The following is a 22747-nucleotide window of genomic DNA, read 5'->3' on the forward strand; positions in this document are numbered from 1 at the left end:
AGGGGGATCAGCCAGATATCTATATTTACGTTTTAGTTTGTTTTATGAATATTGCTAACAACAACAGATTAAACCAATTTTCATTGAATAAGTTCACGAAATGTTGTTCTGAACATAAATGTACAGTAAGTTAATATGTAAAACTTGCAAAGTGTTCTCTGCCTATTGTAAAAGGTTGCGTCAATCGAATCTGGTATCAGGATAAAATGTGATTCAGAGTCACAGAATATACTTTAAGTATTTTTATTTAACATAAGCAATAATTGATAAATGCAATTTTTGTATATACGGGTGCACTGTATCACCACGCAGGGTAAAGCTGAGAACTGACTGAAATAGTACAGACATCTTCTTTTATACTGTGACAGAGGTAGTTTCAACTTTAGAGTTGGCCTGTCACAGTAGAGGCTTAGCGTGGTTTAAACTTGCTAGCCTATCGGTGGTGCCCAGGCTGGTCCCAGCCTCACAGCACACAGGATCCAGATATCCGGAAGTGTTTGTTGTGAAGTTTGAGCTGAGTTGTCGGTGGCTACACATTCCTCAGTTCCTGTTTTCTTGTTATTCAGCATTTTTCCATCTTGTCTCAACCTTCTGGTTAGCACAGTCGACACCCTAGATTAGCAACAGCTTTTCTGCAGTCACGCTATGTTTTGTGATTAACATGTCCTATTTCTATAAGGCATATATTTTTGTTAAAAAGAGAACAAAACCATCCTTCACACTATGGAAAAGTGTGGCTAAAGGTCAATCAGATTTGTGAACATGGTCCTTAGCTGTGTGTTGCCGCTTTCCATGTCTGTTGTCTGTAACTTGTAAGGTGTGGAAACACTTTGTTGCTTTTATGAATTTTGTCTTGCTGCTTTTTGTTCTATGTTGCTCTGTCTGTATGCTACGTCTTGCTTGTCCTATGTTGCTCTGTCTGTATGCTATGTCTTGCTTGTCCTATGTTGCTATGTCTTGCTTGTTCTATGTTGCTATTGTCTATATTGTAATTGTTTTTAATAACCTGCCCAGGGACTGCGGTTGAAAATTAGCCGGCTGGCTAAAACCGGCACTTTTACTGAAACGTTGATTAATGTGCACTGTCCCTGTAAAAATAAAAATAAACTTAAACTCAAACAGCACACAGGATCCAGATATCCGGAAGTGTTTGTTGTGAAGTTTGAGCTGAGTTGTCGGTGGCTACACATTCCTCAGTTCCTGTTTTCTTGTTATTCAGCATTTTTCCATCTTGTCTCAACCTTCTGGTTAGCACAGTCGACACCCTAGATTAGCAACAGCTTTTCTGCAGTCACGCTATGTTTTGTGATTAACATGTCCTATTTCTATAAGGCATATATTTTTGTTAAAAAGAGAACAAAACCATCCTTCACACTATGGAAAAGTGTGGCTAAAGGTCAATCAGATTTGTGAACATGGTCCTTAGCTGTGTGTTGCCGCTTTCCATGTCTGTTGTCTGTAACTTGTAAGGTGTGGAAACACTTTGTTGCTTTTATGAATTTTGTCTTGCTGCTTTTTGTTCTATGTTGCTCTGTCTGTATGCTACGTCTTGCTTGTCCTATGTTGCTCTGTCTGTATGCTATGTCTTGCTTGTCCTATGTTGCTATGTCTTGCTTGTTCTATGTTGCTATTGTCTATATTGTAATTGTTTTTAATAACCTGCCCAGGGACTGCGGTTGAAAATTAGCCGGCTGGCTAAAACCGGCACTTTTACTGAAACGTTGATTAATGTGCACTGTCCCTGTAAAAATAAAAATAAACTTAAACTCAAACAGCACACAGGATCCAGATATCCGGAAGTGTTTGTTGTGAAGTTTGAGCTGAGTTGTCGGTGGCTACACATTCCTCAGTTCCTGTTTTCTTGTTATTCAGCATTTTTCCATCTTGTCTCAACCTTCTGGTTAGCACAGTCGACACCCTAGATTAGCAACAGCTTTTCTGCAGTCACGCTATGTTTTGTGATTAACATGTCCTATTTCTATAAGGCATATATTTTTGTTAAAAAGAGAACAAAACCATCCTTCACACTATGGAAAAGTGTGTAGAATTTTGCAGGAAATTATATTGAAAACCGCTTCATTTTCTCAAGAGGCAGGACTTTTAAATGTTCTGTAGACTTGGTTCATCCATCCATGCACTGCAGACATCGTAGTAAAACTTATTGTATGCTATTTTTATCGCACTTGAGTTGTGTTCTGATTATGAGGGGGCCCCTGATGAGTTCCCTATCACAAAAGGGGTCTCCAAAAAGTTTGTGAACCCCTGGCCATCTGGCTGCATGCAAAGAGGAATATATAGAACAGTACAGTCGTGGCCAAAAGTTTTGAGAATGACACAACGATTAATTTTCACAAAGTCTGCTGCCTCAGTGTCTTTAGATATTTTTGTCAGATGTTACTATGGAATACTGAAGTATAATTACAAGCATTTCATAAGTGTCAAAGGCTTTTATTGACAATTACATGAAGTTGATGCAAAGAGTCAATATTTGCAGTGTTGACCCTTCTTTTTCAAGACCTCTGCAATCCGCCCTGGCATGCTGTCAATTAACTTCTGGGCCACATCCTGACTGATGGCAGCCCATTCTTGCATAATCAATGCTTGGAGTTTGTCAGAATTTGTGGGTTTTTGTTTGTCCACCCGCCTCTTGAGGATTGACCACAAGTTCTCAATGGGATTAACGTCTGGGGAGTTTCCTGGCCTTGGACCCAAAATATCGATGCGCCCCCAACAGGTGGGTGTGGGCCAGCTGAAGAACGGTTCCCACGTACCGTCGGGGCAGCAACAATACCTCTCGAAGTTCCCCCTGTTGGCGCGACACCTGATACAAAAGTTTATTTTTGATTTGGAAATGGGGGTATCGCCAGTCACTCACCCCCGGAAGTAGCTGTCCATCCACCGCTATCACTTGGGCTGAGGTGGCTTTAAAGTTAGGATCCTCCCACTGGGCCGTCCCGAATTGTCCCCTCAGTTGGCCCCCAGGGGGTGTCTCGACTGGCCCCCTCGAAATCGAGGAGGGGGAGGCTGGGCTCTTTCTCCTGTGGTTCCCCCAGGGGGGGGGGGGGGGGTTCCTGCACCCCATCTGACTCCGACTCCGGACCTGATCAACCGTTTGCTTCCGGGCTGCACAGGCACAGGCAGCACCACAGGGGCGCGATCAGCGGACAATCTTGTCCTAGTGGGACGAGATTGTCAGCAGGGCCTGAGTGTTCTGATGCGTCTCTACTGGTTCCAGGAGGCCCTCCAAGGTCTAGGGCGCGCATAGACTCGCTGCCCTCTTCATGTCGTGTTGTAGTGCCCTTAGGAAGCTATCCAGGACCACTTTGTCTAGGATGGAGAGGATGGATATGTCGGTTAGGAGCCATCCCCTGGTGACGTGCAGTAGGTCGCTCATCTGGTCTCGGGGGGATGCGTCGCTACGAACCTTTAGTCGTGGAATAATTGAGCCCAATGGGCCAGGCTGTACCCGTAGCGGCTGAGTATCTCCCGTTTGAGTCCGTCGTAGTTAGCCGCCTGTTCATCGTTCAGGTCCCAATACGTCTTTTGAGACTGGCCCCCTTCTGCCTTGGCCATCCTTACTTACCCGTCCTTTCAAAAGAGGTAGGTTTCGATGTCGTCATCTTCTGTAAACTTGATTAAAAACTTGTTTGGATGTGATTCAGTAGACGCTCCTCCTTGTAGCTTCCTGATTTCCTCAATGAGGTGGACGTTTTGTAGCCGCTGTTCCTCCGGCGTTCGTTCCTGAACCGCCTGTTGGGCTTGTTGGGCCCGGATGAACTGAGCTATCAACTTGTCCATGCTGATGCTGCGTAAACGTCAACCCTGATCTGACCACGTTATCAGAGTGCCTGCATTCACTTGTAGCAGACCAGGGGGTTGGGTCAAAACATTTACACAGATCAGACACGGACAGAGTAGGATTAGCTCAGTTTCAAAGGTGTTTATTAAAATAATAGTCCAAAAGAAAAGAATAGGTCTCCACCAAGAGGCCTTCTCCGGGATACCGTCTTCTGGGCTCCGGGTCTTGCTGTATCTATTGGGGATCAAACCTGAACTCCCTCCTGTTACCTCTGGTACCGTCCCCAACTATACGGGAGTCCTTTCCTCCCCCAGTCTCTCCCTTTTGTGCTGCCCTTCTGGCAGCTTTATGGGAGTTGTACAGCTGGTGAGCAATCATCCCTTGATTACTCACCAATCCCCAATCAGCCCCAATTAGTCCTGGCCAGAGAGCCCGTCGAGACCTGGCACGTCCAGCAGATGGAGCCATAGCCTCGTGATGTATACTCCGTCTGTCACCAGGCCTCGACGAGTCTCCCCCTGGTGGCTGACCTGCTGTACGCCACAACAGATATCACCATTATTATAGGTTTAAAAATATAGTAGAGACTCATTCTCACCTGCTGTGTACACCATTATGGTAATGCATCAAATCAGAAGTCACCTCATAGGCAAGGCTGACAGGGTTGTGTCTGGCCACTGCATCCAGCATACCCATTTCATCATACTGCCATGAAAAAAAACATACAATAAGATGACTGCCTGGGTAGTCAATGCACCAAATAACCCAAAGTAATGTGAATTTACTTACCCGTGTTATGTTGACCACATCATTAACGAAAGCAGCGGCCAAATCAGTCTTGAACTTGCAAGTGCCCTCCTTCAAAATGATTTCAGCATAAATTATGTTAATAGATTGTCACCTTTCGAAGTGCTAGTACTCTAGTTGTTATAAAGATGGCATTGCTATTTACATATATGTGCTGTTATGGATAGTTATCCTCTGTCATGAGTCCCTTGTTATACTTGATGTACTCAAATGCTTGACTGGAGAGACGCTAAAATATATATTTTTTCAGAGCCGGAGTAAGAATCTAATAGTGTACAGTTAGACCAAGAGATTTTTGTGAATATACAGTATTTACAAGGAAATGGGTTTTCCAGTGGTGGCACTCACCCCTTACGGCCATGGTTGTTGAAGGCCTGAGCACAGTAAGGTTGTGTCCGAGAACTGATTCAGTCCCACTATGTAAGGAGGTCAAATGTCAGAAGAAGGCACAATTAATATATTGACATACTCAAAGGATATGGACACTTCTAACAACTGAAGAAACACAACTATAATGCAATTATTCATACTTGTGAACTTGTGATTTCCTTCATTGTGATGGTCAATCCTCTTGTTCTCAATGAAGATCTGAAGTCTGTGGTAGTACTCCTCCATGTCAAACACCTTGTTGTACTGCATGGATGACACAGTAACATCAAAAAAATTCAGGTCATTGTGAATTTACCGTTTTATTTTATGTGGATACAATGCATTCCAATATGCATTAGATAAGACAGTATCTAGTATCCTAGTTTCTCAGTAATTCCATACAGGCTATTGAAGTTGAAAACAAAATGTAGTATATCTATCTATCTACAGGGCCTAGTATGATGATAATATAATGCAACACAAAAATAGTTTAATAGCTTTTATTGCAACAACACAAATTCTTTCACCTCCAGCACCCGTACTTCCCACGGCTATGGCAGTGTGTGTTTGTGTGGTGTGTGCATGTGATAGAGGGGGGTGGGGAGTGAGAGAAGAGCGAAATATTTTTTTTTATTGTTTTCTCACAAACACACTTGAGACAACAATGCCCCTGAGATAGAATAGATTTATTAGCAAGAGGTAATCAGGAAACATACATTTTTTCTTTTTACAAAACTGGAAATATTTCTCAAGCTGTGGAAATAAACATAAGGGTTGAAAGATAATTCTCATACCACTGGGTATTGCTAACAGCAAAACGTTTGTTTGTTAATATTTCATTTATAAGAGTATGTGCACGTATAAGTGTATACAGTATATATATGTATACAGTATATATTGTTTTAATATTGTCTGATACAGTGTTGCATGCCTGCCATATGAGCTTTAAATGTTTCTAGACTGTACATGGTAAAAATACATACAAATATTCACAGAATAAGCACTACATTACTATATTCCTGCTAAGAGAATGATTATAGACAGGATTACAGTATATGCAAAACACTTTGAAGTTGTCTTCTACCTCTAAGTCATGGTTTCAAAATTACAATTGTTGTAGCATTTTGTGTTGACGCTTGGGATACAATGCTTTTCAGAGGTGTACTTGACACTGTTCCACATTAAGAAATATGCAGGGCTGCATGTACAAAATGTACAGCATACATTTCAGCAAGGTGAATTAACAACAACAAAGTACAAAATACTTTCCTGTGTTCTTGTAACCCCTTACCTTATACTAATACTACAAAAATACCTTTTGAATGCTGCAGGCGGAGTAACTCATTCACTTACTTTTATCATACTCTTAAACAACAATGCATTTAACAGAGTGATATACGGTCACGTTCCACAATCACTGGAACAGCAAAAGGACATAGATCGTCTTTGAATGATACAGTATAATAGCGGAACAACCTTTTACTGTACACAAATATCACAAAGCCTGAAAATACTACAATTTCAAGGGTGTTGCTTTATTTTTCTTTAATATGTGTGCTCCGTTAAGTTTAAATTGAAAGCTAACACACATGTGCTTTAAAAAAGGGAAACAGCTACAATGGCATGCTCCAAGAATAGCAGCAAACTTCCCCAAACTCCTAGTCAAACAAGATGTCACCCCCAACTAATCATTGTCAAACTGGAAGTACACTCGTATTGGAGATATAACGTACACTGGTTTATTACCAGCCATTTCAATTGCATGGATTAATAGAGTTTATTCTGCAAACAAAATTGTATTTATGGCTACTTGACTTGAATTACTTCTGCAAATATACAGTAAGAGGTTTGTGATTTAACCGCCTGTTACAATGCAACATGCAACAGTAATGAAATAAAGCTACAAATATTGTTAATCGTGTTTTAGGTTAGGGTGTATTCACACTTGACTTCAATGTTTTCAAAAGAAACCAGACCTTGCTGGTTCTTAGATAAAAGCTTGTTGTGTGAATATGCCCTTATATATCAGTTGTTCTTCATTCATTTCAGAGCAGATTCAGTACTGTACTGCAAGTCAGAAACTTCTACTAAGAGCAAGTGTTTCCTGTATCAGGCAAGTGTAATATCTTATTATGTAAGAATCAGTCCTCATAACGACAAGACAAAGCTCTGTGGTGCTAGTGGCTCTCACATCTCTCACATCTCAACTGTGACAAGATTACTCAAATGTTGATAGAAATTCAAATGGAAGCAAATAATCAAAGCAGGGAGGAGGCGGATTGATATAGAACATTTAAAGGAACACACATTGGTTTAGCCGCATCAATTTTGGGTTTAAAAATGTCCATGTTGTTTTACCTGGTTAGATTTTTACAATGCTACATCAGTTGCAGATAAACACATTATATCTATTTGAGTAAAGAGAACAATATTTCCTGTACAGTAGGACCCTGGCAGCAGGTGTGCTTACAGGAAGTGCAAAGTCCACAGTATGAAAAGGTGTCAATCAATTTCATTGGTTACAAAGGACACACCATTATGCAAGATCATTGTGACTTTAGTTATCACTCTAATAAGCCCAGTGAAATGGTCCTTGTTGCAGAGGAAAAATTAAATATTTCAACAACAATGTGACAATTAAATTAACATGTGTACATAAGATAACATCTAAAAACAATACATGTATAAAGAGCAAAAATGTTAAACATGACTTAACACCAGCTATTGTTTATGTCTACTGTGTATGATAATAGTTTTTGAGCAGAGATTACACTTTGGGAAACTGTCATCCTCTTCAGTTGTTGACTTTAGGCTCAATTCTGAGAGAGGCTTCATATAGGCTTTCTTCATCCAGAATAGAGCCGTTGTCCAGCAAATACCGTGCTGCCTAGACCAGGACAAATATACAGTTTCAGCAGGTTGGCTACAACTACGATAATCTATACGATGTGACAAATACCGACACTCAGACTTTAAATTGGAATTCCCTCATGGCCAATGCCATTTTCTTCTGTTTCTCTTTATATGTACAATATAACAGAAGTTACCACGAAACAGCTTTAAAAGTTTACCTTTGGCTGATGATCAATCTTGTATGCTGTTTGCTGGAATTGTCTAATTTCTCTGATGATATGTGAAATCTGCAGAGAGATAACAACATAGGCCATGTATACAATACAAAGCCACAGAACGCATTTGAATATCTCTGTAACATTACACAAAGCAGAGACCGCTTACCATCCTCATCTTTGAGAAGTTGACTAATTTGTCCTCAGTGTAGTTGGGAGTCCCCTCCTCAATGAAAGCCAGATCAGTGAGGTACATCCCCAGGTATGGTACACAGGGAGGGTCACAGCTAAAATGAAAAACAGAAGTCAAAAATGTGCTAATACTTTGATCGAGCCACTGCCCGAATGGCCAGTATAATTTTTCTGATACACATTGGCTTTTGTAGTTATTAGAACAAGCAGAAGAAACACTCACTTCTTTAAAGCTTCCCTCAGGTTTTTGAACCTCCCCTCTGACGAAACCAACTTCTGCAGCTTGTCAATGACGGTTTTAGTCTGAGAGATTAAATAAAATACTGTATCAAAATATTATGTTGGAAAACAATGGTATAATCACCATTGTTAAAGTGATGTGTAATCGGTAGTACGCTATAAGGATTCATAGAGGTCTGAGGTGTTATAACAAGCTGTTTATAAGAGTGTATTGAGGACCCAGTGCAATGATAAAATGTGTAATAATATTACTAGGACCAGGCTACGAGCCATCAGTGAGCTGGGTGTGTGTAGTGAGGAGATGTGGCCTTACCTGCTTGGACACTTTGAGCCAGGTCTTCTTGAGGCGGAACACAGAGCTGCGGTTGAGGGAGGAGGTGATCTCCAGCACAGCGTTGTAGTTATGGAGACAGCGGCAGATGTCCGCCACCGCCACCCACTTCTCCATCACCACCACCCGCGTAGTCACATCGTCACAGCGCAGGATCTCCGTGGCAATCAGATTACTGATCTAACAGAGGCAATACAGACAAGGAATAGCCATGTTCCTAATGCATAACAACCAAAGCCATACACTGTAATAAAAAAGTGAAAATGTACAGTTGTAATATTATGTTGGGGGGTGGGCGTTGTTAGCTGCATACATCATTGAAGTGCTTTGTTGTTTTCATGATATATGGTGTTCTTTCAGTCTTGTCATTCTTCATCCAGCCTTGACCAAAGAACTCTCTGTAAAACAATATTGGAGGATCAAGTAGAAATACATCTAATTTGTTCTCATTAATACTGCATGGTTGTTATTCAAAATCACTGTATGTCTCCCATATTGTATGTCTGTACGTATCATCAACTGAGAATACAACATGTGTTTGGGTATCACTCACTCATATGGGATGACCTTAAACACCAGGTGGTCTAGTAGGGTGAGCTGCTCTGCTATCTCCAGGGCAGAATGGCTCTCAAACGCCTCTGCCTTCCCTACTGACGCCTAGTACGCACACAAAAGAGCATCAGTCGTAACCATTCTCAAGACGCGAGGTATGACAACTACTGCCCTATATTCTAACATTCTTGAGACACATACTTAACATATGTCAAGGAGAGATTGTCCTCTATTGACTCAATTGCCATCTTGTGTAAAACATAGTGTCTTCTTTACATTACTGCCAGATCCACATGCAGTCATCCCACTCACCAGCTGTTTAACCTCCTCCAGGCTGATCTGATTATCACCAGGGTCCTCCTGTGTCAGGGTCCTAATAGACCATACAACAGGTATGTATTTTATAATGTGTTTCTCTTTACTCTGTACATCAGTGTTAATCAGCCCTATAGAAGTTATAGCCCATGTATTCAATGTTAGCAGTGTGTGTCTATAAGCTGAGGCGATGGTAGTGCTGGTAGGTACCTGATGATGTTGGCGGCTGCTTTCCTCTCCTGGGTCAGCAGCTCCGGGTCATGCATCACCTCCTCCAGGAAGGCTATGACCTTCAGCTTCAGCTCAGTGTTACTCTCAAAGTCCTGGAGGTCAACACAAATGCACACAAAAAAGTTAACTGATTGGAAACCTTCCTCTATTTACATTAGAAGTAGTGAATTATCATAACTATGTATCTGGAAGTATTACCTGAGAGTGTTTTGACACCCAGTGCCTCAGAACATTCAGGACTCTGTTGGTTGCAGCCCTTCGGATGACAAACTCTTTGTCCCCGTTCCTCTGGTCGGTTTGGAACCCTGGGAAAATGGATCAAAAACGGCATGTAAATATCAGACCTACATTTTTAATGACTATATAGATTTTTTTAATCTTGAGAAGAACAAAAATGACATTAAAGTTCTCATGCTTTTGAAAATGTGGTATATTCAAATTGTCCCATTGTGGACAGAACTGATGTTTAACACACACTGTACCTGTGCTGGCCAGGGACATGCGGCGATACTTCTCCTTGGTGGGCGTGCCCTCATTGGCTCCTGCCGTGGCGATGGCGAAGGCGGAGGCTGCAGAGAGGGCACTGCGGTTGTTGTTGTCCATCTCAGGGCGACACGAAGACATCACCGTGCCATTGTTGTATGAGAACAGGGAGAATTCTACAGGAAGATACAATATGGAGACAGTTATACTGGCTGTAAAATGCCATGGGATTTATTTTAGTGTACTTAATTGATGTAATGCAATACCTTTACAATAAAGTACTGTAGGTATAAAATGGAAAGACCATTCCAAGCCAATAAAATAGAATTGTTGAGATTATGACTGCACTTGGACAGCCACTAAAGTGATCCATGATAGTGTCAGCTGCATGAAATGCTCTTTATTGGTCTCTAACCACTGGGCAAAAACGGGTTGAATCAACGTTGTTTCCACATAATTTCAACCCCAAAAAATCTATATGATGACAGTGAATCAACGTGGAGAAATGTATCAACGTAAGGGCATTTATTATTTTCACCTAACTTTTAACCTAAATCCAATGACATGGTGACATTTTTTGTTGACTTCACATTGAATTCACAATAGTTGACAATTCAACCAAATTTAAATCAATACTAGACGTTAAACGGACGTCTGTGTCCAGTGGGTCACTACTACTTCAGTAGGTACTGCAACTCTAACCTTTTCGCTGAGATTTAAGAGGTAGTTGACAACGGTTAGCAAGCAACATTAATCTTGATATGCAACTAAATGGATCTTACCCAAAAAGGCATTAGCTATTGTGTCAGTGTAATTCATTGTGTAACAGGACAGGTTTTCATTTATTCTGTCTCCAGTAGAGGGCAGCAGAATCGAAGAGCACCACATTCTCTCCCAGTAGAACATAGACTATACATGAGGCTTTGATATTTAAGATGGGTGTAGCTAAATATAGCCACCAATATCAGCATAATGGAAGAATGGACTGGTTTCTGTGCACACTGTCTGCACACTGACTTACAATAACCATTCATTAACAAATAAAATCAATTGAGCTTTATGGTGAGAGTAATATAAAACAAATCTGAGTACAATTTAGTGGAGCGACTTACATGACCAATTCGGTTTTAGTGCCTTGCTCAAGGGCACATCAACAGATTTTTCATCTAGTCGGCTCAGGGATTCAAACCAGCAACCTTTCCATTACTGGCCCAATGCTCGTTACTGCTAGGCTACCTGCCGTCCCCGGTACTGTTAATGCAAATTATGGCAGATTTCGATTCACCTTTGACCTGGTGTACATTCTGTCCTTAGAGCAGGAAGACAGACAGCAGAGCTTTCTTCACTGACTGTCTTGTACTAAAACAACCTCGTTACCGGGGGCGGCAGGCAGGGAAACACGCTCATACTGTAGTTGCTATGACACAAGTATCCCCAACACCTACTCATTCCTAGCGTTGGCTTTCCCTGCATGTTCATATTCTCTACACCGAATTAGTCTGCATGAATTTTATCTTGTGTGGCAGAGATCACTGCACACAGAATTGAGCATTTCTGCAGTGTATGCACCATGCCACTGACAATTGAATAGGCATAGAACACTCAAAGAAGCATTTTTCTATATCACTTTTGACTATTTATTAGAAAAACAAAGGTAGAGGAAATAACATGAATAAGATATATATATATATATACACAGTGTCTTCGGAAAGTATTCAGACCCCTTGACTTTTTCCACATTTTGTTACGTTACATTCTTATTCTAAAATTGATTAAATTCAAATCCTTGAGATGTTTCTACAACTTGATTGGAGTTCACCTGTGGTAAATTAAATTGATTGGACATGATTTGGAAAGGCACACACCTGTCTACATAAGGTCCCACAGTTGACAGTGCATGTCAGAGCAAAAACCAAGCCATGAGGTCGAAGGAATTGTACGTAGAGCTCCGAGACAGGATTGTGTCGAAGCACAGATCTGGGGAGTGGTACCAAAAAATGTCTGCAGTATTGAAGGTCCCCAAGAACACAGTGGCCTTCATCATTCTTTAATGGAAGAAGTTTGGAACCACCAAGACTCTTCCTAGAGCTGGCCGCCCGGCCAAACTGAGCAATCAGGGGAGAAGGGCCTTGGTCAGGGAGGTGACCAAGAACCCGATGGTCACTCTGATAGAGCTCTAGAGTTCTTCTGTGGAGATGGGAGAACTTACCAGAAGGACAACCATCTCTGCAGCACTGCGATTAGCATGAGGTTGTAAGTAACAAGAAAATTTCCCAGGACATAGACATATCTGATATTGGCAGAAAGCTTACATTCTTGTTAACCTCTTGACGCTAGGGGTCAGATTTTTTAATAATAAAAAAAATAACATTCCCAAGGTAAACGGACTATTTCTCAGGTCCAGATCGTAGAATATGCATATAATGTACAGATTAGGATAGAAAACACTCCAAAGTTTCAAAAACTGTCAAAATATTGTCTGTGAGTATAACAAAACTGATTCTGTAGGCGAAAACCTGAGGAAATCTAACCCGGAAGTGATTTAAAAAAATTTAATCTGTGTTTCCTTGCCCGTCTTTCTTCCATTTAAAGGGGTATCAACCAGATTCCTTTTCCAATGGCTTCCTCAGGCTGTGACCAGGCTTTAGACATTGTTTCAGGCTTTTATTTTGAAAAATGAGCGAGATTTTTCAAAGTAGTCAGGTGTCCTTTGATTAGTTAATTTGAATAGGTTACGGTCCGGTTGAAATATTATTGATTATGTTTGTTAAAAACAACCTGAGGATTGATTATAAAAAACATTTGACATGTTTCTACGAACATTACGGATACTTTTTGGAATTTTCGTCGAACGGAACGAGGCTTTGGTTTTCTGAACATAACGCGCAACCCAAATGGCGTTTTTTTGTTATAAAAGTAATATTTATCGAACAAAAATAAAATTTATTGTGTAACTGGGAGTCTCGTGAGTGCAAACATCCGAAGATTATCAAAGGTAAGCGATTAATTGTATAGCTTTTTTGACTTTCGTGACCATGCTAATTTGGGGCTAGCTGTTCTATCATTGATCGATACACTCACAAAAGCTTGGATTGCTTTCGCTGCAAAGCATATTTTCAAAATCTGACTGATTGATTGCATGATTATAAATATTTTTAATAATATTTTGCGCCCTACAATTCAGCGGTTGTTTAGGAAAATGATCCCGCTAAAGGGATCCGTAGCGCAGAGAAGTTAATCTAACTGCACTGTCCAATTTACAGTAGCTATTACAGTGAAAAAATATAATGCTATTGTTTGAGGAGAGTGCCCAATTTTGAACATGAAAAGTTATTAAAAAACAGATTAGGCACATTTGGGCAGTCTTGATACCAAAATTTGAACAGCAATGCAATGGTTCATTGGATCGGTCTAAAACGTTGCACATACACTGCTGCCATCTAGGGACCAAAATCTAAATTGCACCTGGGCTGGAATAATACATTATGGCCTTTCTCTTGCATTTCAAAGATGATGGTACAAAAAATACAAAAGAACGGTTGGTTTTTTCTTTGTGTTATCTTTTACCAGATCTATTGTGTAATATTATTATTATTACATTCCTTTCACATTTCCACACATTTTTTTTAGGAGAAAATTGAAAAAAAGCAGCGGATCCTTAAGAGGTTTTAAAGGTAGAGTGGCCAGACGGAAGCAACTCCTTAGGACCTCAGGACCGCTCAGGACCTCAGATTGGGGTGAAGGTTCACCTTACAACAGGACAAAAACCCTAAGCACACAACCAACACAATGCAGGAGTGGCTTCGGGACAAGTCTCTGAATGTGGTGTGGGGTTGCTTTGCTGGTGACACTGTCTGTGATTTATTTAGAATTCAAGGCACACTTAACCAGCATGGCTACCACAGCATTCTTCAGCGATACGCCATCCCATCTGGTTTGCGCTTGGTGGGACTATCATTTGTTTTTCAACAGGACAATGACCCAACACACCTCCAGGCTGTGTAAGAGCTATTTGACCAAGGAGAGTGATGGAGTGTTGCATCAGATGACCTGGCCACCACAATCACCCGACCTCAACCCAATTGAGATGGTTTGGATGAGTTGGACCACAGAGTGAAGGAAAAGCATCCAACAAGTGCTCAGCATATGTGTGAACTCCTTCAAGACTGTTGGAAAAGCATTCCAGGTGAAGCTGGTTGAGAGAATTCCAAGAGTGTGCAAAGCTGTCATCAAGGCAAAGGGTGGCTACTTTGAAGAATCTAAAATCTAAACTATATTTTGATTTGTTTAACTCTTTTTTGGTTACTACATGATTCCAAATTTGTTATTTAATAGTTTTGATTTCTTCACCATTATTCTATAATGTAGAAAATAGTAAAAATAAAGGAAAACCCTTGAATGAGTAGGTGTGTCCAAACTTTTGACTGGTACTGTATATATATATATATATATATATATATATATATATATATATATATATATATATATATATTGCCTTCAGAAATTATTCAGACCCCTTGACTTTTTCCACATTTTGATAGGTTACAGCCTCATTCTAAAATGCATTAAATATGTTTTTCCCCCTCATCAATCTACATACAATACCCAATAATGACAAAGCAAAAACGGTTATTTTGACATTTTTTCTATTGTTATTTTCAAAAAACCCTGACATATCACATTTACATAAGAATTCAGACCCTTTACTCAGTACTTTGTTGAAGCACCTTTAGCAGTGATTACAGTCTCGAGTCTTCTTGGGTATGACGCTACAAGCTTGGCACACCTGTATTTGGGGAGTTTCTCCTATTCTTCTTTGCAGATCCTCTCAAGCTCTAGCCACTCAAGGACATTCAGAGACTTGTCCCGAAGTCACTCCTGTGTTGTATTGGCTGTGTCCTTAGGGTCGTTGTCCTGATGGAAGGTGAACCTTTGCCCCAGTTTGAGGTCCTGAGCACTCTGGAGCAGGTTATAATCAAGGATCTCTCTGTACGTTGCTCCGTTCTTCTTTCCCTCGATCCTGACTAGTCTCCCAGTCCCATCTTGGTCACCTCCCTGACCAAGACCCTTTTCCACCGATTTCTGTTTGGCGGGCGGCCAGCTCTATGAAGAGTCTTGGTGGTTCCAAACTTCTTCCATTAAATAATGATGGAAGCCACTGTGTTCTTGGGGACCTTCAATGCTGCAGACATTTTTTGGTACCCTTCCCCAGATTTGTCCCTCGACACAATCCTGTCTCGGGGCTATACGGACAATTCTTCGACATGCACTGTCAACTGTGCGACCTTATATAGACAGGTGTGTGCCTTTCCAAATTATGTCCAATCCACTGAAATTACCACAGGTGGACTCTAATCAAGTTGTAAAAACAACTCAGGGATGATCAATGGAAACAAGATGCATCTCAATTTTGAGTCTCATAGCAAAGGGTCTGAATAGATATTTCTGTTTTTTATTTTAAATTAATTTGCAAACATTTAAAAAAAAATCTGTTTTTCCTTTGTCATTATGGGGTATTGTGAGAAGATTACTAAGGATTTTTTTTTTTCATTTTAGAATAAGGCTGTAACGTAGCAAAATGTGGAAAAAACTCAAAGGGGTCTGAATACATTCCGAAGGCACTTTATATACACTACCATTCAAAAGTTTGGGGTCACAAGAAATGTCCTTGTTTTTGAAAGAAAAGCACAAGAAAAGAAAAGGAAAAGGTCAGCATCCCGGAGTCGCCTCTTCACTTTTGACGTTGAGACTGGTGTTTTGCAGGTACTCTTTAATGAAGCTGCCAGTTGAGAACTTGTGAGGAGTCTGTTTCTCAAACTAGACACTCTAATGTACTTGTCCTCTTGCTCAGTTGTGCACCGGGGCCTCCCAATCCTCTTTCTATTCTGGTTAGAGCCAGATTGTGCTGTTCTGTGAAGGGAGTAGTACACAGCGTTGTACGAGATCTTCAGTTTCTTGGTCATTTCTCGCATGGAATAACCTTCATTTCTTAGAACAATAGTAGACTGATGAGTTTCAGAAGAAAGTTATTTGTTTCTGGCCATTTTGAGCCTGTAATCGAACACACAAATGCTGATGCTCCAGATACTCGACTAATCTAAAGAAGGCCAGTTTAATTGCTTCCGTTTTAAAAATGATTAACTTGGATTAGATAACACAACGTGCCATTGGAACACAGGAGTGATGGTTGCTGATAATGGGCCTCTGTACGCCTATGTAGATATTCCATTAAAAAATCAGCCGTTTCCAGCTACAATAGTCATTTACAACATTAACAATGTCTACACTGTATTTCTGATCAATTTGATGTTATTTTAATGGACAATTTTTTTTTGTTTTTCTTTCAAAAACAAAGACATTTCTAAGTGACCCCAAACCTTTGAACGGTAGTGTCACCATCTTAAATAAGCATGCCCCATTCAAAAAATGTAGAAGCAGGAACAGATATAGCCCTTGGTTCACTCCAGACCTGACTGCCCTTGACCAGCATAAAAACATCCTGTGGCGTACTGCATTAGCATCTAATAGCCCCCGCGATATGAAACTTTTCAGGAAAGTTAGGAACCAATATACACAGGCAGTTAGGAAAGCAAAGGCTAGCTTTTTCAAACAGAAATTTGCATCCTGTAGCACAAACTCCAAAAAGTTCTGGGACACTGTAAAGTCCATGGAGAATAAGAGCACCTCCTCCCAGCTGCCCACAGCACTGAGGCTAGGAAACACTGTCAACACCGATAATTCCACAATAATTGAGAATTTCAATTAGCATTTCTTCACGGCTGGCCATACTTTCCACCTGGCTACCCCTACGCCGGTCAACAGCTCTGCACCCCCCACAGAAACTTGTCCAAGCCTCCCACATTTCTCCTTCACCCAAATCCAGATAGCTGATGTTCTGAAAGAGCTGCAAGATCTGGAACCCTACAAATCAGCTGGGTGAGACAATCTGGATCCTCTCTTTCTAAAATGATCCGCCGCAATTGTTGCAACCCCTATTACTAGCCTGTTCAACCTCTCTTACGTATCGTCTGAGATACCCAAAGATTGGAAAGCTGCCGCGGTCATCCCCCTCTTCAAAGGGGGAGACACTCTAGACCCAAACTGTTACAGACCTACATCTATCCTACCCTGCCTTTCTAAGGTCTTCGAAAGCCAAGTTAACAAACAGATCACCGACCATTTTGAATCCCACCGTACCTTCTCCGCTATGCAATCTGGTTTCCGAGCTGGTCATGGGTGCACCTCAGCCACGCTCAAGGTCCTAAACAATATCATAACCGCCATCGATAAAAGACAATACTATGTAGCCGTATTCATCGACCAATTCAAATCAATTCTCGGGACCTCTTTTCTCTGTATATATCAATGATGTCGCTCTTGCTGCTGGTGATTCTCTGATCCACCTCTATGCAGACGACACCATTCTGTATACTTCTGGCCGTTCTTTGGACACTGTGTTAACTAACCTCCAGACGAGCTTCAATGCCATACAACTCTCCTTCCGTGGCCTCCAACTGCTCTTAAATGCAAGCAAAACTAAATGCATGCTCTTCATCCGATCGCTGCCCGCACCTGCCCGCCCGTCCAGCATCACTACTCTGGACGGTTCTGACCTAGAATATGTGGACAACTACAAATACCTAGGTGTCTGGTTAGACTGTAAACTCTCCTTCCAGACTCACATTAAGCATCTCCAATCCAAAATTAAATCTAGAATCTGCTTCCTATTTCGCAACAAAGCCTCCTTCACTCATGCTGCCAAACATACCCTCGTAAAACTGACCATCCTACCGATCCTTGACTTCGGCGATGTCATTTACAAAATAGCCTCCAACACTCTATTCAGCAAATTGGATGCAGTCTATCACAGTGCCATCCGTTTTGTCACCAAAGCCCGATATACTACCCACTACTGTGACCTGTATGCTCTCGTTGGCTGGCCCTTGCTTCATATTCGTCGCCAAACACACTGGCTCCAGGTCATCTATAAGTCTTTGTTAGGTAAAGCCCCGCCTTATCTCAGCTCACTGTTCACCTTAGCAGCAGGTATATTTCACTGGTCACCCCCAAAGCCAATTCCTCCTTTGGCCGCCTTTCCTTCCAATTCTCTGCTGCCAATGACTGGAACGAATTACAAAAATCACTGAAGCTGAAGACTCATATCTCCCTCACTAACTTTACGCATCAGCTGTCAGAGCAGCTTACAGATCGTTGCACCTGTACATAGACCATCTGCAAATAGTCCATCCAACTACCTCATCCCCATATTGTTATTATTATTTTTTCTCCTTTGCACCCCAGTATCTCTACTCACACATTCATCTTCTGCACATCTATCACTCCAGTGTTTAATTGCTAAATTGTAATTACTTCGCCACTACGGCCTATTTATTGCCTTACCTCCCTAATCTTACCTCATTTGCACACACGGTATATATTATATATATATATTGACTGTACGTTTGTTTAATCCATGTATAACTCTGTGTTATTGTTTGTGTCGCACTGCTTTGCTTTATCTTGGCCAGGTCGCAGTTGTAAATGGGAACTTGCTCTCAACTGGCCTACCTGGTTAAATAAAGGTGAAATAAAAAATAAAATAAAAGTAACAACCCCTTAAAACTGTATGTTTTGATTTCTTATCACTGACTCTATTTAACAGGAGAGCATGTTTGAGTCATTGAAAAATGTGACCAGTTTCAGGAAACTAAACGTATGTTGCGGGTCAGTACTTGACAGGAGAGCCGTTTGAACGAATTTATTTTGTTTTTATCAAAATGTGTTTTTTGGCAGAAACGCCTTCTTGAACATGTGAACTTGTGCCATGTGCCTTAAAACCTCTTGACGCTAGGGGTCAGATTTTTATTTATTTTTAAAATAACGTTCCCAAGGTAAACGGACTATTTCTCAAGTCCAGATCGTAGAATATGCATATAATTTACAGATTAGGATAGAAAACACTACAAAGTTTCCAAAACTGTCAAAATATTGTCAGTGAGTATAACAAAACTGATTCTGCCGGCGAAAACCTGAGGAAATCTAACCCGGAAGTGTTTTTTTTATTTATTTTTTTTATCTGTGTTTCCTGGCCCGTCTTTCTTCCATTTAAAGGGGTACCAACCAGATTCCTTTTCCAATGGCTTCCTCAGGCTGTGACCAGGCTTTAGACATAGTTTCAAGCTTTTATTTTGAAAAATGAGCGAGATTTTTCAAAAGTAGTCAGGTGTCCTCTGAATAGTTCCTGCGTGCGAGAGGGAAGCTCACCATTTTCTTTTTCTCTCTTATTGAATAGGTTACGGTCTGGTTGAAATATTATCGATTATGTTTGTTAAAAACAACCTGAGGCTTGATTGTAAAAAACATTTTAAATGTTTCTACGACCATTACGGATACTTTTTTGAATTTTCGTCGAACGGAACGAGGCTTTGGTTTTCTGAACATAACGCACAACCCTAATGGCGTTTTTTTGTTATAAAAGTAATATTTATCGAACAAAAAAAACATTTGTTGTGTAACTGGGAGTCTCGTGAGTGCAAACATCCGAAGATTATCAAAGGTAAGCGATTAATTTGATTGCTTTTCTGACTTTCGTGACCAAGCTAACCAAGCTAATATAAGGCTAACTGTTCAAGCATTGATTGATACACTCACAAAAGCTTCGATTGCTTTCGTTGCAAAGCATATTTTCAAAAGCTGACACGATAGGTGGATTAACAACAAGCTAAGCTGTGTTTTGGTATATTTCACTTGTGATTGCATGATTATAAATATTTTTAGTAATATTTTTGAATCTGATACGTTTGGGAATTTTCTTCTGCCTTTCAACACCGGAACGAGGCTGTAGTTTTCTGAACATAACGCGCAACCCAAATGGCGTTTTTTTGTTATAAAAGTAATATTTATCGAACAAAAATAACATTTATTGTGTAACTGGGAGTCACGTGAGTGCAAACATCCGAAGATTATCAAAGGTAAGCGATTAATTTTATTGCTTTTCTGACTTTCGTGACCATGCTAATTTGGGGCTAGCTGTTCTAGCATTGATTGATACACTCACAAAAGCTTGGATTTCTTTCTCTGTAAAGCATATTTTCAAAATCTGACACGATAGGTGGATTAACAACAAGCTAAGCTGTGTTTTGATATATTTCACTTGTGATTGCATGATATAAATATTTTTAGTAATATTTTGCGCCCTGCAATTCAGCGGTTGTTTAGGAAAATGATCTCGTAAAAGGGATCCGTAGCGCAGAGAAGTTAATAACAAACGTGTATGCCATTTGTAAATACGAATAAAATTGTTCAATTGGTTTAGCCACAGAAAAAGGTAGCAACCTTCCCGCTAGGCATGATTGGCTGAGATAACGAGTGGGCTGGACATGCCGAGAGATGAGTTGGGATTGTTCTGCCATATAGCACGCTTCTGTCTATTTGAGCTGGTCAGTATGTCTAGGTAATCTTATCTAGCGTGGCTTTTTTTAATGTTTCGTGAATTAAAAATGCATAAGGGTTGCTCTCCACTTTCTGGAGGACTGAGTTTTGAAATCAGTGGAATTTGAGTATGATAGCTAAGGAGATTGAGAAAACATCTGTTCAAACTAAGGGCAACTATGGCAACCGACAGGAGACCTTGAATGATGTATACGGGTAAGATAGTCTAGCTAGCTACATTTTCACATATGTTCTAATTTTGACAGAAAAAGCCATTTGCTTGGCTTGCTATAGCCTAATGTTAGCTAGCTAACATTGAACCTGGTTGCTTAGCTACCTGCAGATTCATGCAGGATAGTAACGTCACGAGTTGTGATTATGGTTAATTGTCTACCTAGCTAGCTAACATTAGCTGGTTGGCTCGCCAGCTAACATTACGTGTATGATCTTATTATTCGTATCTCAGAGCTATTTGCTTGACTAGCTATAGCCTAATGTTAGCTAGCTAACATTGAACCTGGTTGGTTAGCTACCTGCAGAGCTAGCTAGCTACATGTCTTAACAAAATACTCCACTATGCAAGTAACCATTTTGGGTGAGTTCGTAAATTCAGTCTCGCCATCTACTCCGATTTCAGCACTCTCACCTGAGTGTGCCAGAGAGCGCAGAATAACTGATGAACTTACGAACACTCAACACCCGTTGAATATGGCCAGTGTCAGTAAACGTTGGCAAAAAAGCGGAATTTAATTGTTGCCAGCAGCACAGTTACAGTCACCAACGCTCTGGATAACATGAAAACAACCTACCCAGCCACTAATTTCCGTCTACCAGAATTCAGCCGACTTTGTCGGAATCTTACCAGATTCCCACCAGAAGCAGCTAGATGCACATTTTTATAAATGTATACAAAATTACCAGATTTAGTCATTTTAAATAATACTATTATACACTTTTTACATACAAATTATACCCATCCACAAAAAAAACATCTAGAGTCGGAGGAAACACCATACACCCGGTGACAGTGTCAGCGTGCATGCGCCTGGCCCACCACAGGAGACGCTACAGTGCGATGGGACAAGGACACCCCGGCCGGCCAAACCCTCCCCTAACTCGGACGACTCTGGGCCAATTGTGCGTCGCCTCATGAGTCTCCCGGACGGCACGGGTCTCGAACCAGCATCTGTAGCAACACAGCTTGTACTGCGATCCAGTGTCTTAGACTGCTGCACCACTCGGGAGGCCACAAAGTTTTTAATGCTTATCAATTGCCTTGCACAAAGTATCAAAATACAAAAATACTACACAGGACTCTTATTAAAGAATTTCATGTAAATGTTAATTGTCTTTTTTGATCACAGAAACAATGAAAAATAATATATAATAATGAAAAGTTAATGATATAAAGCAGCCTGGGTAATCATCTGCAAGAGAGTAGCCCCAATCGGCCGAGCCCCAAGTGATACATTTGGGCCAGATAACTATCACCGGAATCCGCCCGAGCCCCAAGTAATATATTTGTGCCAGATAACTCACACCGGAATCAGCCCAAACTCAATCCTCGCATCCCAGCCATAAGTAATACTGCCGAAGGCGGCTCAGACTCGGGCCACATGACGTCGGCCGAGTCTGACTCTCAGCTGAGTGCCCCGACTTTCAGCCGGAGCTGGCCCTGAATCACTGTGATGGCTGGGTAACCAGCTCTGCTAGGGCGAGTAAAATGGTCAGAGTGGGGTGTTCTTTAATTATGTGTCTGGAAGTAGCTAACAAGCTAGCCAATGTTAGCCAGTTAGCTCAGCGCTTGACTTCCGTTGTGAGGTCAGAACGTTCGGATCGGCCAAAGCGTCCGGTATGCGCTCTGAATGCGAAACGCTCTGAATTTATGAACAGACAATCTGACAAGACAGTTGCAGTCACCAATGCTCT

The 22747-nt window shown here is 40.9% G+C and overlaps 1 protein-coding gene and 1 long non-coding RNA gene across 2 annotated transcripts in view; one reads left to right on the forward strand and one right to left on the reverse strand.

Moving 5' to 3' along the window:
• Nucleotides 1–5642: 5642 nt before the first annotated feature.
• The window catches only part of LOC139539946 (ras-specific guanine nucleotide-releasing factor 1-like), a 40339-nt gene continuing 23234 nt past the window's right edge, over nt 5643–22747 (reverse strand). Inside the window, exons 17-27 of the mRNA XM_071343386.1 lie at nt 10387–10563; nt 10103–10209; nt 9884–9996; nt 9671–9731; nt 9360–9463; nt 9120–9204; nt 8789–8986; nt 8459–8538; nt 8213–8330; nt 8047–8115; nt 5643–7862 (exon numbers count right to left, since the gene is read on the reverse strand). Of these exons, the coding sequence (XP_071199487.1) occupies nt 7770–7862; nt 8047–8115; nt 8213–8330; nt 8459–8538; nt 8789–8986; nt 9120–9204; nt 9360–9463; nt 9671–9731; nt 9884–9996; nt 10103–10209; nt 10387–10563 (1205 nt within the window). The 3' untranslated portion in view covers nt 5643–7769. The remainder of the gene's footprint in view (nt 7863–8046; nt 8116–8212; nt 8331–8458; nt 8539–8788; nt 8987–9119; nt 9205–9359; nt 9464–9670; nt 9732–9883; nt 9997–10102; nt 10210–10386; nt 10564–22747) is intronic.
• Nucleotides 9374–11180, forward strand: LOC139539947 (uncharacterized). Its single transcript, XR_011668040.1, has 4 exons — nt 9374–9513; nt 9646–9750; nt 10159–10235; nt 10400–11180. It is a non-coding gene; the product is annotated as an uncharacterized lncRNA (long non-coding RNA).

Source organism: Salvelinus alpinus, chromosome 15 (genome assembly GCF_045679555.1).
Source record: "Salvelinus alpinus chromosome 15, SLU_Salpinus.1, whole genome shotgun sequence".
Classification (NCBI taxonomy): Eukaryota; Metazoa; Chordata; class Actinopteri; order Salmoniformes; family Salmonidae; genus Salvelinus; species Salvelinus alpinus.